This window comes from Bison bison, unplaced genomic scaffold (assembly GCF_000754665.1).
Source record: "Bison bison bison isolate TAMUID 2011002044 unplaced genomic scaffold, Bison_UMD1.0 scf7180017864328, whole genome shotgun sequence".
NCBI lineage: Eukaryota > Metazoa > Chordata > Mammalia > Artiodactyla > Bovidae > Bison > Bison bison.
Window position 1 is genome coordinate 2,344,402 of NW_011494900.1, and position 12,393 is coordinate 2,356,794.

Here is a 12,393-nt window from a genome sequence, read left to right on the forward strand (position 1 = left end):
TTGGGTGAACTCCGGGAGTTGGTGATGGACAGGGAGGCCTGGCGTGCTGCAATTCATGGGGTTGCAAAGAGTTGGACACGACTGAGTGACTGAACTAACTCACTCACTCACTAATGAATTTGTTACACATTAATACAAGTGCATAAAAATACTATTCGCTGGGGAAAACAGTTCATGTTTGACTACTAGCATATAAAATGGCAAACCATCAGTGCCAGATACAGTCACAAATAAATAAAGTAAAAAAAAAACTGTACACAACTAATTATTTCCGACTATAGTTATATGAGTCTGAGTGAATTCCGGGAGTTGGTTATGGACAGGGAGGCCTGGCGTGCTGCGATTCATGGGGTCGCAAAGAGTCGGACACGACTGAGCGACTGAACTGAATTGAACTGATAGTTATAACAAAGCAAGAACCCCTAGAATTACTATTGGAATGTTTAGATTTAAGCAAGCTAGCCTGTTACTCTTTATCCTTTCTCCCTCTGCATGACTGAAGTCACTGAGATGGTCAGACTCTTTCAAAAACATGTTCTTCAGCATCCCAGGATACATTGTCTAAGATTCTATCACCTGTTTTGAGAACGTGTCTTAATTAGGGCAACATGGTGAAGAGGAACAAACCAAAGCATTAGAATTTGATAGACCTAGCCTGGAATCAACCCCTTGACATCTATGATCTTGGACAAGCTATTTAATTTGTCAGACATGACTTAGCAAGTGAACAATAACAAAAACCTTTAGGTTTCTTGTATAAAATAGGAGTAATAATAGAGAGTTTGGTTGTTGTGGGAATTAGATACAAGGCATAGGTATATGTTCAATAGATGCTGGCCACGTATAATATTTACACAGCTTGATTTTTGCTTATAGACATGCAATTACTCCATGAGTATTCATTTCTTTTCCCAACTATACTATAGGTTCAATGAGCCAAAATCTTGGCTTTTGAGTGGTTCACAAACTAGTAGACCAGTTGGGATAAGGTAGTGTCAAATCTATTTTCACACCCCCAGAATCATGGGCACGTTAAGAGTTCCCAATGTCCCTAAGAGGAAGAAATAAGATTGTTCTGATCACAAAGAAAATAGTGGCCATCAGACTACCACTGTGACAGGAGAGAGCTGGGTGAAGGGTTCCTGGGTGGTTTATCCCTGAAGGGAGTGTGGGTGTCCACAGAATGGAGAATGAGGTCCCAGGCTGGACTGGGCTATGAAGAGAATTAGAAGTTTGGGGGAAATGGTGGATTATGGATGCATGTGTGCATGGAAGTTGCTTCAACTGTGTCTGACTCTTTGTAACCCCATGAACTGTAGCCCACCAGGCCTCTTTGTCCATGGGGATTCTCCAGGCAAGAACACTGGAGTGGGTTGCCATGCCCTTCTCCAGGGGATCTTCCCGATCCAGCAATCAAACCCGCGTTTCCTGTGCCTCCTGCATTGCAGGCAGATTCTTTACCACTGAGCCACTGGGGAAGCCTGGATTATGGATAAGTAGAGACAAATTTGAACATATTTATATGTCAGGGGCTTTTTAGCGAAGTTAATGGAAACTGAGAAGCATGAGGAGGTCATCAGAGTAGAAGCAGTTCAGAGAGCCAAATTGGGCTTTGCAAGGCTCAGAAAAGAGCAACTTTCATGCAGAAGACCTGAACAGATGCAACCGAATTTCATTGTACAGCAGTGAGCTCTGGCCTGGTACTATCACTGAGGGTTTTGAAATATTTTTGTAAGTATGAGATTATAATTCTCAAAAATGTATATTATTTGAAAGTATATCTGTTTTATATTAAGGACAGATGACTTTATATCTCTACAGAGCAATTCTTTCAAGAACCTAAATTGAGAAACTGCTAGAAATTATAGGACTGCACTTATACACCATGTTGGTGTTTTACCTAAACAGTCACAACCACCACCTTTAAACATTCCTAAGATTAATGGCAGGAGCTGTCAGCCAGAGAAATGACAGTTCTTCCGTATTAGCAGAAAGAACATGGTCACAAAGGTAAATGATGTCTAGTTACCAAATTAATTTTCAATTCAGCAAAGTCCATGAAAACAGAGACCTTTCTTAGGCCTGGATCTGACAGTTATCTCCATATAATAATCCGTTGCTTAAAGCTCAAAAGGAAGAGAATGTGAAGCAATAAACACAGCTCTTTCCGTCTCCACAAACAGGGTTGCATGCTTCTAAAGAGGGATCCACCTAACAAAAATATCTTTGGGAACCAGTAGAGCAGCAATGGGAACTGAGTCTATTTTTCCAAGTTCCTTCCTGAGTTCTAATTAGACTTTGAAAATTCCATAATGAGAATAAGTAAAAAAACTAACAATAAGCCGCCTAAGAGGATATCTACCTGTATGTATACCCGCACCTTTGAATTTTATTCCTAAGAGCTTTAAGATATGAAAGGACATCTGCTGTATTTATTATATACAGATATCTTAAGGGATCTTTCCTTTTAAAAAAATTTAAATGCTTTACTCCAAGATTTGTCTTCCTTTCAGCTTTCCATATTTGAGGAGGCAAGCTTATCATCAGTCCTATAAATCAACCCTGGCACCAGCAACAAATGTTAGTAGGTGTTGGAATTGTCTCAGAAGAAGACAGAAAGCTAAACTCTAGGGAAACATCCATTTATAGCTCAAATCCATCTGAGTGGCAGATGTACAAAAGAACAGAGAAAGGGGACCAAAACTCACTGTAAAAGCATTCTACCATGGTGCCCATACATTACATGATGTACAAAAAATACTATGTAACTCTCTATTGGTATAGTCAATTTTTTTGTTACTTCATCTCTTATTTATTTCAAACCTGCTACCCATATGTACTTTTTCTTCTGTTTCTCGCTTGCTATTCTCCTCAGTTATCACAACCATTTAGTTAAGGAATCTCTGATCTTCTACAGGGGGTGAGGAGAGGCAGAAAGCCAGGCACACGGTCTCAAAACTTATTGAAAAACTTTCTCCTTAGGGAAAAACCCTGTTTAAAATAAATACTTTATTTCATGTGTCTTGCCATGTTGGGCTGTGTGCTAAACATAACTCTTGGTGCTGAAAACACAAGGTCTGAGGAGATTAAATAGACACTTTACAAAATTTAGCTGGGGCATTATGAAGGGACTAAACCTAAGCTTTATCTGTATTATGCTTTAAAATGACCAGGGCAGGCTGCTTCCTGTGACCTGAAAAGGCTAGTTTCAGTTTGCCTATTTTGTGGATTAGAAAAGTGGCGGAGAAGGTCTCAGAGACGTGCTCCAGGTCACACAGCCGTACAAGACCGCGCCAGACTTTCTACTGAGTGTTCCTTACCATACAGACAGACATTTGGATTTTCTTTCTTCTAAAGAGTCTTAAGAAGCATCAGATGACAACAAGGTCTAATTCAGTCTCCACACCTTAGAGAGGCATCACTCGCTTGGCCTCTGACCTAGAACGTGCTGTGGCAAAGAACCTGGCAAGGGAGGCTGACGGACCCCCGTGGGATCAGAACAAGGCAGAAAGCGTGTGCCTCACACACATACATGGTCGATGTCCTAGGCTAAAGGATGCTGTTGGTTCAAAGTCACTTACCCAAATCTGAAGCTTAATTCTCTTTTCATTTTTGAATACAGTTTTGACTTTGAAATCAATCCCAACTGTGCTGACGAACGCAGATGTAAAGGAGTCATCTGCGTAACGGAAGAGAAAAGATGTCTTCCCCACGCTGCTATTGCCAATGATGAGCAGTTTGAACATGTAGTCAAAGTTCTGATCAGAGGAGTCTTTCTGGCCATACCTGGCATCTTGGGCAGAGGCCATCTGTGGGGAAAAAACAAAAGAGGTGTGGATGAGCCTTCCGTTTGCTATGAAGCTAGCAGTACATTCATTATTGGCCTTGCCAGAAACAGATGTCAGACCACTTAGGAGACAAGTTGAGAGAGCTCCCCAGCCTTCCTCTGATGCTGGTATCCATGGCAATAATTCCCTGCTGGAAGACAGAAAAGCAAATCTTACGGCTCTTTCCAGCTGTGTTAGTGTTTGTCACTGCTCAGCATTCAGAACAAATCAAAGACACCAAAGGAGATGTAACATGAAACGCGAAGATATGAGGGCATGCAGATTCTGGAACTTTGTAATTCCAGTGACAGCGACTCCAAAGTGGCTGAACAGCAGGGTGCTTTTTCCTGAGTTATCTGAATTACTAGGGTCTCTCTTATTTTCTAGGGAAGCATACCCAAAGCCTATCTCTATTTCATCTATCGATATCACTTTAAGTCAACATCTTTACATACATGATCAATCTCTTTCAAATAAAAAATAATGATAATGACAAATACATATGGTTCAAACAATGTGCCAGGAACTGTTAACCCTCATCACAACCCTGTAAGTGGGTGCCTTTATTATTTACGTATTAAAAGGAGACAGTTGAGGCTCCGAGATACTAAGTAATTTGCTCAATTTCACACACTTTGTAAGTAGTAGAGGCAGGATTCAAATCAACCAGTGTGGTGCCAGGGCTCATGTTCTTAACACCTCCCAGCCCAGTTCCCAAAGAGAACTAAGGAAATAAGCACATATGCTCTAAAGACAATGTGGGAAAGACTCATTGCAGATGCATTCATGAAGAACTCTACCTGGTTCAAACCTTGCTTCCACCACTTACTGGCTCTGGAATATTGAGTTTTTTGTTTTTTTTAATCAGTGTACCTCAGTTTCCTCTCTTCTACAAAATGGAAAAAAAAGTACAATCCAACCTGAAACACTTGTGAAAATAACCGATGGTAAATCTGTATGACAGATGTATAAAGAAACCAGCATAGAATAAAGAATAATCTCTATAATAATTAAAAATCCTCTGGGTGGATTTTCCCTCACCTTTTTTCGATGACCATTTTAACATCTATCAAAAACCCTGCTGCATTCCTCTAAGTGACATCTGCCTCCATATAGAAACGAGGCGGTTAGAAGGGTAAATCCCACTGATCAGTGCATTTACCCGATTATCTTTGCTGATGCTATGAATTCTTTGTTTGCTGTGCTCTTCAATACAGTAGCTACTAGTCACATATGCCTGTATATATTTAAACTAAATAAAATTAAAATTTAGTTCCTCATTCACATTAGCCACATGTCAAATGCACAAGAGCTACTTGAGGTCAGTGGCTACAACACTGGATAGTGCAGGTCCAGGGCACTCATAACTGCAGAAAGTTCTATTGTCTGTCTAAAGTCCTTGGCTAGACAGTCTTTTTTCATTCCTTATAAAATCTGATTAATAAGTGTATCCTTCTGTTGCTGGTGGTTTACTTGCTAAGTCGTGTCCGACTCTTGCGACATCATGGAATGCAGCCCACCAGGCTCCTGGGTCCATAGAATTTTCCAGGCAAGAATACTGGAGTGGGTTGCCATTTTCTTCTCCAGCGGATCTTCCTAACCTGGGGATTGAACCTGGGTCTCCTGCACTGCAGGCAGATTCTCTACCAACTGAGCTACCAGGGAAATCCCATCTCTCTATTAGGGGGACGGCAAAGACGTGGCAAAAATACATAGAAGAAATATACAAAATAGATCTTCATGACCCAGATAACCATGTTGGTGTGATACTACCTAGAAACAGACATCCTGGAATGTGAAGTCAAATGAGCCTTAGGAAGCCTCACTATGAACAAAGCTAGGGGAGGTGATGGAATTCCAGTTGAGCTATTTCAAACCCTAAAAGATGATGCTGTGAAAGTGCTGCACTCAATATGCCAGCAAATTTGGAAAACTCAGCAGTGGCCACAGGACTGGAAAAGGTCAGTTTTCATTCCAATCCCAAAGAAAGGCAATGCCAAAGAATGCTCAAACTACCTCACAATTGCACTCATCTCACACCCTAGCACAATAATGCTCAAAATTCTCCAAGCCAGGCTTCAACAGTACATGAATCGTGAACTTCCAGAAAAGGCAGAGGAACCAGAGATCAAATTGCCAACATCCACTGGATCATCAAAAAAACACAAGAGTTCAAGAAAAACATCTACTTCGGCTTTATTGACTATGCCAAAGCCTTTGACTGTGTGGATCACAATAAACTGTGCGAAATTCTGAAAGAGATGGAAATACCAGACAACCTGACCTGCCTTTTGAGAAATTTGTATGCAGGTCAGGAAGTAACAGTTAGAACTGGACATGGAACAACAGACTAGTTCCAAATAGGTAAAGGAATATGTCAAGGCTGTATATTGTCACCCTGCTTATTTAACTTATATGCAGAGTACATCATGAGAAACGCTGGACTGGAAGAAGCACAAGCTGGAATAAAGATTGCCAGGAGAAATACCAAAAACCTCATGCAGATGACATGCACATGACACCACCCTCATGGCAGAAAGCAAAGGAGAACTAAAGAGCCTCCTGATGAAAGTGAAAGAGGACAGTGAAAAAGTTGACTTAAAACTCAACATTCAGAAAACTAAGATCATGGCATCTGGTCCCATCACTTCATGGCAAATAGATGGGGAAGCAATGGAAACAGTGACAGACTTTATTTTGGGGGGTTCCAAAATCACTGCAGATGGTGACTGCAGCCATGAAATTAAAAGACGCTTGCTCCTTGGAAGAAAAGTTATGACCAATCTAGACAGCATATTAAAAAGCAGAGAAACTACTTTGCCAACAAAGGTCCATCTAGTCAAACCTATGGTTTTTCCAGTAGTCATATATGGATGTGAGAGTTGGACTATAAAGAAAGCTGAGCACTGAAGAAATGATTCTTTTGAACTGTGGTGTTGGAGAAGACTTGAGAGCCCCTTGGACTGCGAGGAGATCCAACAAGTCCATCCTAAAGGAAGTCAGTCCTGAATATTCATTGGAAGGACTGATGCTGAAGTTGGAACTCCAATTCTTTGGCCACCTGATGAGAAGAACTGACTCATCTGAAAAGACCCTGATGCTGGGAAAGATTGAGGGCAGGAGGAGAAGGGGATGACAGAGGATGATGCAATCATCATTGGATGGATTGTATCACCGACTCGATGGACATGAATTTGAGTAATCTCCGGGAGTTGGTGTGGACAGGGAAGCCTGGCGTGCTGCAGTCCACAGGGTCGCAGAGTTGGACATGACTGAGCAACTGAACTGAACTGAAAGAGAAAAGCCCCAGAAGACAGTTGAACACTAGAAACAATATATAGTGCTCAGTCTCATCTGAGACCACATTGGCTGCTAAAATCAGAGATATGTAAAACAACTGAGGGAAAGAGAAAAGGAGAGATGGTGCAATAATGTATTTCCTTTTTAGAAATATTGCCAGTAGGAGAACACAACCATATGAGCAAGAATAAAGGCAAAAAGAAAATCTGTATATATTATTAAATTTAAGGACAGTAAACATTCTGATTGCATTTCACACTTTCTTAATAAATATAAGCTTAAGCATTTTTCTATCTTACATCCACGAAACCACACATATGTCTTCAGTAAATACGACTGTAATGATTGCTTACCAGTGGGAAAAACTAGGCCAGTAAAACTGGCATGTATCATCATTCTCCTTTCTGACCCAGGAATCTACATGCTAAGGTAAACTTCCCCCAACACAAGCAGTCTGCCAAGAACAAAAATAGGATTATAATTCTTGACTATTGGTTTGAACAATGATGTCTTGCTCTGACAAATTTTGACACCCCAGAAAGCCAGGTAACTGTTTTGTTTGACACTTCTATTCCTCCAGACATAAGCCTTTCACCAATTAAGACTCCCCCCTTATGGAGGTGCTAAGCTTCACCAGGCCTGCAATTGGTCTTTGTTAAGATCTTTTTACCATCTTTTATGTGAACTAGCCCAGAGACTAGGTTCTGAATTAAGCATGTTCAGTTAAGCCATAGTCGGAAAACAACTCTATGAGTATCCTAGACCTGCTCATTTTCTCAGCCTGATTACCTACCTACCAATACCCTGAGGTGGGATTCTAACTGATTCCTGTGGATTTCTAGGCTGCCTTGGAAGAAAATGTGATAAAGAAAGCTGATCAATCCCAAGTCCTAGTCCAAAATTAGACCAACTCCAAAACCTGCAGAAATATAGGCATCATCATGATATGCACTTTTTAAATGTAACTGTAGAGATTTACACAGAGAAAACCATACTGGAATTTTCTCCAGCATAAGAAATAGAAGATGTTCAATTTTAAAGGCTGATTATACCAGTTGCAGTGGCAGCAGATAATGTGGCAGGAGTACAGAGGATGAGCGAGGATGAGGCTGGTGGATACGTGGATCTAGATCCTCCAAAGGATTAATTAGAAGAGTCTGTCAACCTGTTAACCTTGAAGATGGTACATGGTTTCTTTAAACTATTTCCTGATTTATATCCCCAATAGGATTCATCCAACTCTTTGAGACCCCATGAACTGTAGCTCACCAGGCTACCCTGGCCATAGAATTCTCCAGGCAAGAATGCTGGAGGGGGTTGCCATTCCCTTCTCCAGGGGATCTTCCCTTCTCCAGGGATCAAACCCTGGTCTCCTGCATTGCAGGCAGATTCCTTATCATCTGCGTCACCAGGGAAGCCCCATAAGATTCACAGTGAGTCCCAAAGATGTGCATTCAGAATGCATATGTGTTTCATTAAACTTTGGAATAATGAAACAAATCCTGGCGTATAGAATGGAGTAGACTGCCCTAACCTTGTTGAGGATAGAAATGAAGCGATTTTTATTTACAAAACAGAAACAGTCACAAATGTAGAAAACAATCTTACAGTTACCAGGAAGGAAAGGGGGAGAGGGATAAATTGGATGATTGGGATTGACATATACACACTAGTACAAAGCAGGTAACTAATGAAGACCTACTGTGTAGCACAGGGATCTCAACTCAATCCTCTGTAATGGCCTGTATGGGGAAAAAGCCTGAGAGAGTGGATATACGTATAACTGACTCATTGTGCTGTACACCTGAGAGCAACGTCACATTGTAAGTCGACTATACCCCAGTAAAAAATGAAGCGATCTGACAGCATATGAATGTCAAAGGGACAGACAGTCACTACGTAAGTTTGCCTACACTTTTAAATACGTTCATGTGAACGTTTCTGAAATGTTCATGGGAAAATATGAAAACGTGAGTAGGCATGAAGGAAGTCCCAGAGAGTGAACTGGATTTTATAAAAGATAGATATAAGAAAAGCCCTTTAATTGTATTAATCTTAAATTAATTAAAAGAATCATAGAGTGGGAAAGACTGTTGAGGGTTGTCCTCCTTCAACTTATCACAGTCTCCCTCTTGCTGGCATGACGCTGGTATTCAAGCCTAGCCCTTCCCATCAAGTGACAGAAAGTTCACTGGGCTATGAAACAGCCTACTTCATTGATGAACAACTACAATTGTTAAAAGTTTCTTCCATAAATTTGAGCTAAAATCTACTTCCCTATAGCTTCTGTTCATGTGTTCTGCCTTACGAATCAAAGAGAGTTGACTCATTTACTCATTTACATTACTCATTTACTCTCCTCCTGACTGGATAATCTCAGCTTCTTTAGCCCCTCTGTTCCACATGGGACGTGCTCAAAACAGCCCACATATCTAGGTTAAAGCTGACATCTCTGCAAATGTCAAAATCCCATGCATGGCTCCTACAATTGGTCACATATTCCAGATACTTATCTGGTCAGTGCAGAGTATAATAATATTCTTATGTCCTATCACACTTGACTTAACCATAAAGTAATTCTCAAATGTTCAGCGCCTTTTTTCACATTCACTGTTAAAAACATGGGTCTCCCCTTTCCTGATCCTATGCCTTGGCAATGTACTTTTTAATGAAAGTGTCAACCTTTATATGTTTTCCATTACACTTCCTTTTGCTTGTTTCGATTTCCAATTCTGTTGTGTTCTGATAACTTTATGTCCTTTCATCAAAAATATTAGTTATCCTTTCCAGATCTATGTCATTCCTAAGTTTAATCAGTATGCATTTTATATATACTCACTTAAGATGCTAATCAAAATGCTAATAAGGTGGTAGACAAATAACAATGAATTTTTTTTACCCTGCTGAATATATAAATCTATGAATGAGACCTCTACCATATGTCCTGAAGGACCTTGGCAAGTTTGAAGCAAATTTTTAACCTCTGGGAGTCAGCGCCTTGCAAAATCACTGTGCTGGCCCTCTGGGTGTCCCTTGGTTCAATAGCAAGTGAACAGATCATAGGTTTAATTGATGTGTCATTTTTAATTTCAATTATAGTTTCCCCAGAAGTCCTACTGACCAGGGACCAAGCAGATTACCTTTGACGAACACAGGCAACCACAGTCTACTTCAGAATTGTTGAACATTAGCTCTTCCAAATAAATAAGAAAGCCAAATTATCTGCAGGAATTCCCTTGGGTGCTTAAGAAACTAAACTACACTAAGCCATTTTGTGCATCTGATGAGAAAAACAGAAAGAAGTCATTTTAAATGTACTATGTTCCATCAACTACTACTGGTAACAGCCTGAAGGTCAATGGGAAGAAGAATGAGGGTAAATTATCCAGAAAATGAAATGCAATTCTTTGAAACTGGAAGACTGAAAGTAAGGATGGGCCTTATATATGAGAAGCATGGAAATACATAAATTAGTTTCAAATCTCAGTTGTTACCTGAGGGAAAAGAAAAGGGTAATAAAAGGAATTATTTCTGAGATTTCCAAAGGTAAGACTAAATCTTAAAAAACCAAGAGGGAAAATATTAAAACACAGGATTTTCAAACACCTGTCACCTGGCCCCTGGTGGTTTCTCCTGGCGAAGGGCTCCTCTGTGCTTGGTTTGCCTGCCTCTGTGCTTGTCTCTTTAGAATGGATTGTAACTGTGATGTTCTTTGCAGTCTCCAGCCAACAATTTCTCTGTGTGTCTGCTACTGTTTGCTCTGGCGAGAGCCAGTGGAGAAGCAATAAACACTATCCATATCACTGCAGACCCATCACCACTGCGCTGAAAAGATGCTATCCAGGGACCTGGAAGTTGCCAGGACACTAGAGGGTAAATAGTGGTTTTTCCAACCCTGGTTTCTGAAGTAAAAGACCTAGGAAGTAAAGTAGCATTGGGAAATTGTCTCTTTTCTTTGTGTTGGAAGGGAATGAATTACTATTTCATGGGACTCCTGGGGAATGTAAATGATGATACACCAAATTATAGTTACACTTCCAAGATGCAAGTTGCTCTAAGTTTTAAGGATATTCCTCAAGCTCAGTTTCACAGACATTCTTGCAGACTGCATCTGGATCTCTATTCCATGCATAGGTTCTTTAGTACATGTGGAAAACACACAGCGGATGCACAGGAAAATGGTAAAATAACTGCACCAGCTCTTACAGACACTGTACTACATGCTTTACACATATTATCACATCTCATCCTTTCACTGCCCCCAGATATCAATATCTACCTGTTAGCACCCCCGTGTTAGAGGAACTGAATGTCCTGAGTGTATTTCAGAAAGGCCACCTTTCCTCAGCCCCCGATAGAAGCATAAGGGAATTTTTTTCCCAACCTTAACTGAGAGTTTAGCAGAGCTCTTGAAGGTAAAATTCAAAACTTTGTGAGGCCCCCTGGAGTTTTTATTTCTTAGACTTGTCCACATGGCACCTCTAGCAATTCATCAACTACAGGCTACATTTTCTTCATCAATTACATTTAGGTTTTCCTCCCATAGTACTGATCCCTGTGGAGGCTTCTATTCCAGTAAACTGTGATTCTCCCCAGTCTGGTGGCAGCATTTTCCCCTGTGACCTCAATTCTCCGATGTATCTAAGAAGAGTTGTTAATTTTCAGTTTGTTCAGCTTTTCTCTTATATGAGGATAGGAGTGACCACTTCCAAATTCCCTCTATACTGAGCAGGAAACTTGAAGCCATTATCCCCATTTTAAAGACAAAATTAAGAGTATCCGAAAAGAGCTGAAGTAGAAGGGGGTCCCTGTTTTTCAACAGGATATCCTGATTTCTCCGTGTACTGACTGAACCTTCATGACCTGGAGCAAATGGGTTATAATGTACTGTATAACAGAGAGAACTCTACTAAATATTCTGCAAAACCTAAATGGAAAAAGAATCTGAAAAAGAATGAATATACATATAACTGAATCACTATGCTGTATACCTGAAATTAACATAACATTGTAAATCAACTATACTCCAAAATTAAAAAAAAAAAAAAAGAACTACAGACATGCAGGCTCAGCTATTTCACTCTTCTCTTCATCAAACCAACAAGTTTCAATCACAGAGAATATTGAAAGAGGTATGGGTCCTTCTTTTTCCCACTTCTAGGGAAAAAAATCCATTCCTCTGTTGAAGAGAGGCAAGAGCTAAACTTTTTAAATTTTTAAATTTATTGTAACACTTGTCACACCTCCTTTGAAATCTATAGATGTT

General features: G+C 40.2%; 1 protein-coding gene across 2 annotated transcripts in view; it reads right to left on the bottom strand.

The window, feature by feature from the left end:
• The window catches only part of RAB3C (RAB3C, member RAS oncogene family), a 301,373-nt gene that overhangs the window by 271,858 nt on the left and 17,122 nt on the right, over positions 1–12,393 (bottom strand). For both annotated transcript variants that reach the window (XM_010853485.1, XM_010853483.1), the window contains exon 2: positions 3,582–3,809. In XM_010853485.1, coding sequence (XP_010851787.1) covers positions 3,582–3,809 — 228 coding nt within the window. The remainder of the gene's footprint in view (positions 1–3,581; positions 3,810–12,393) is intronic.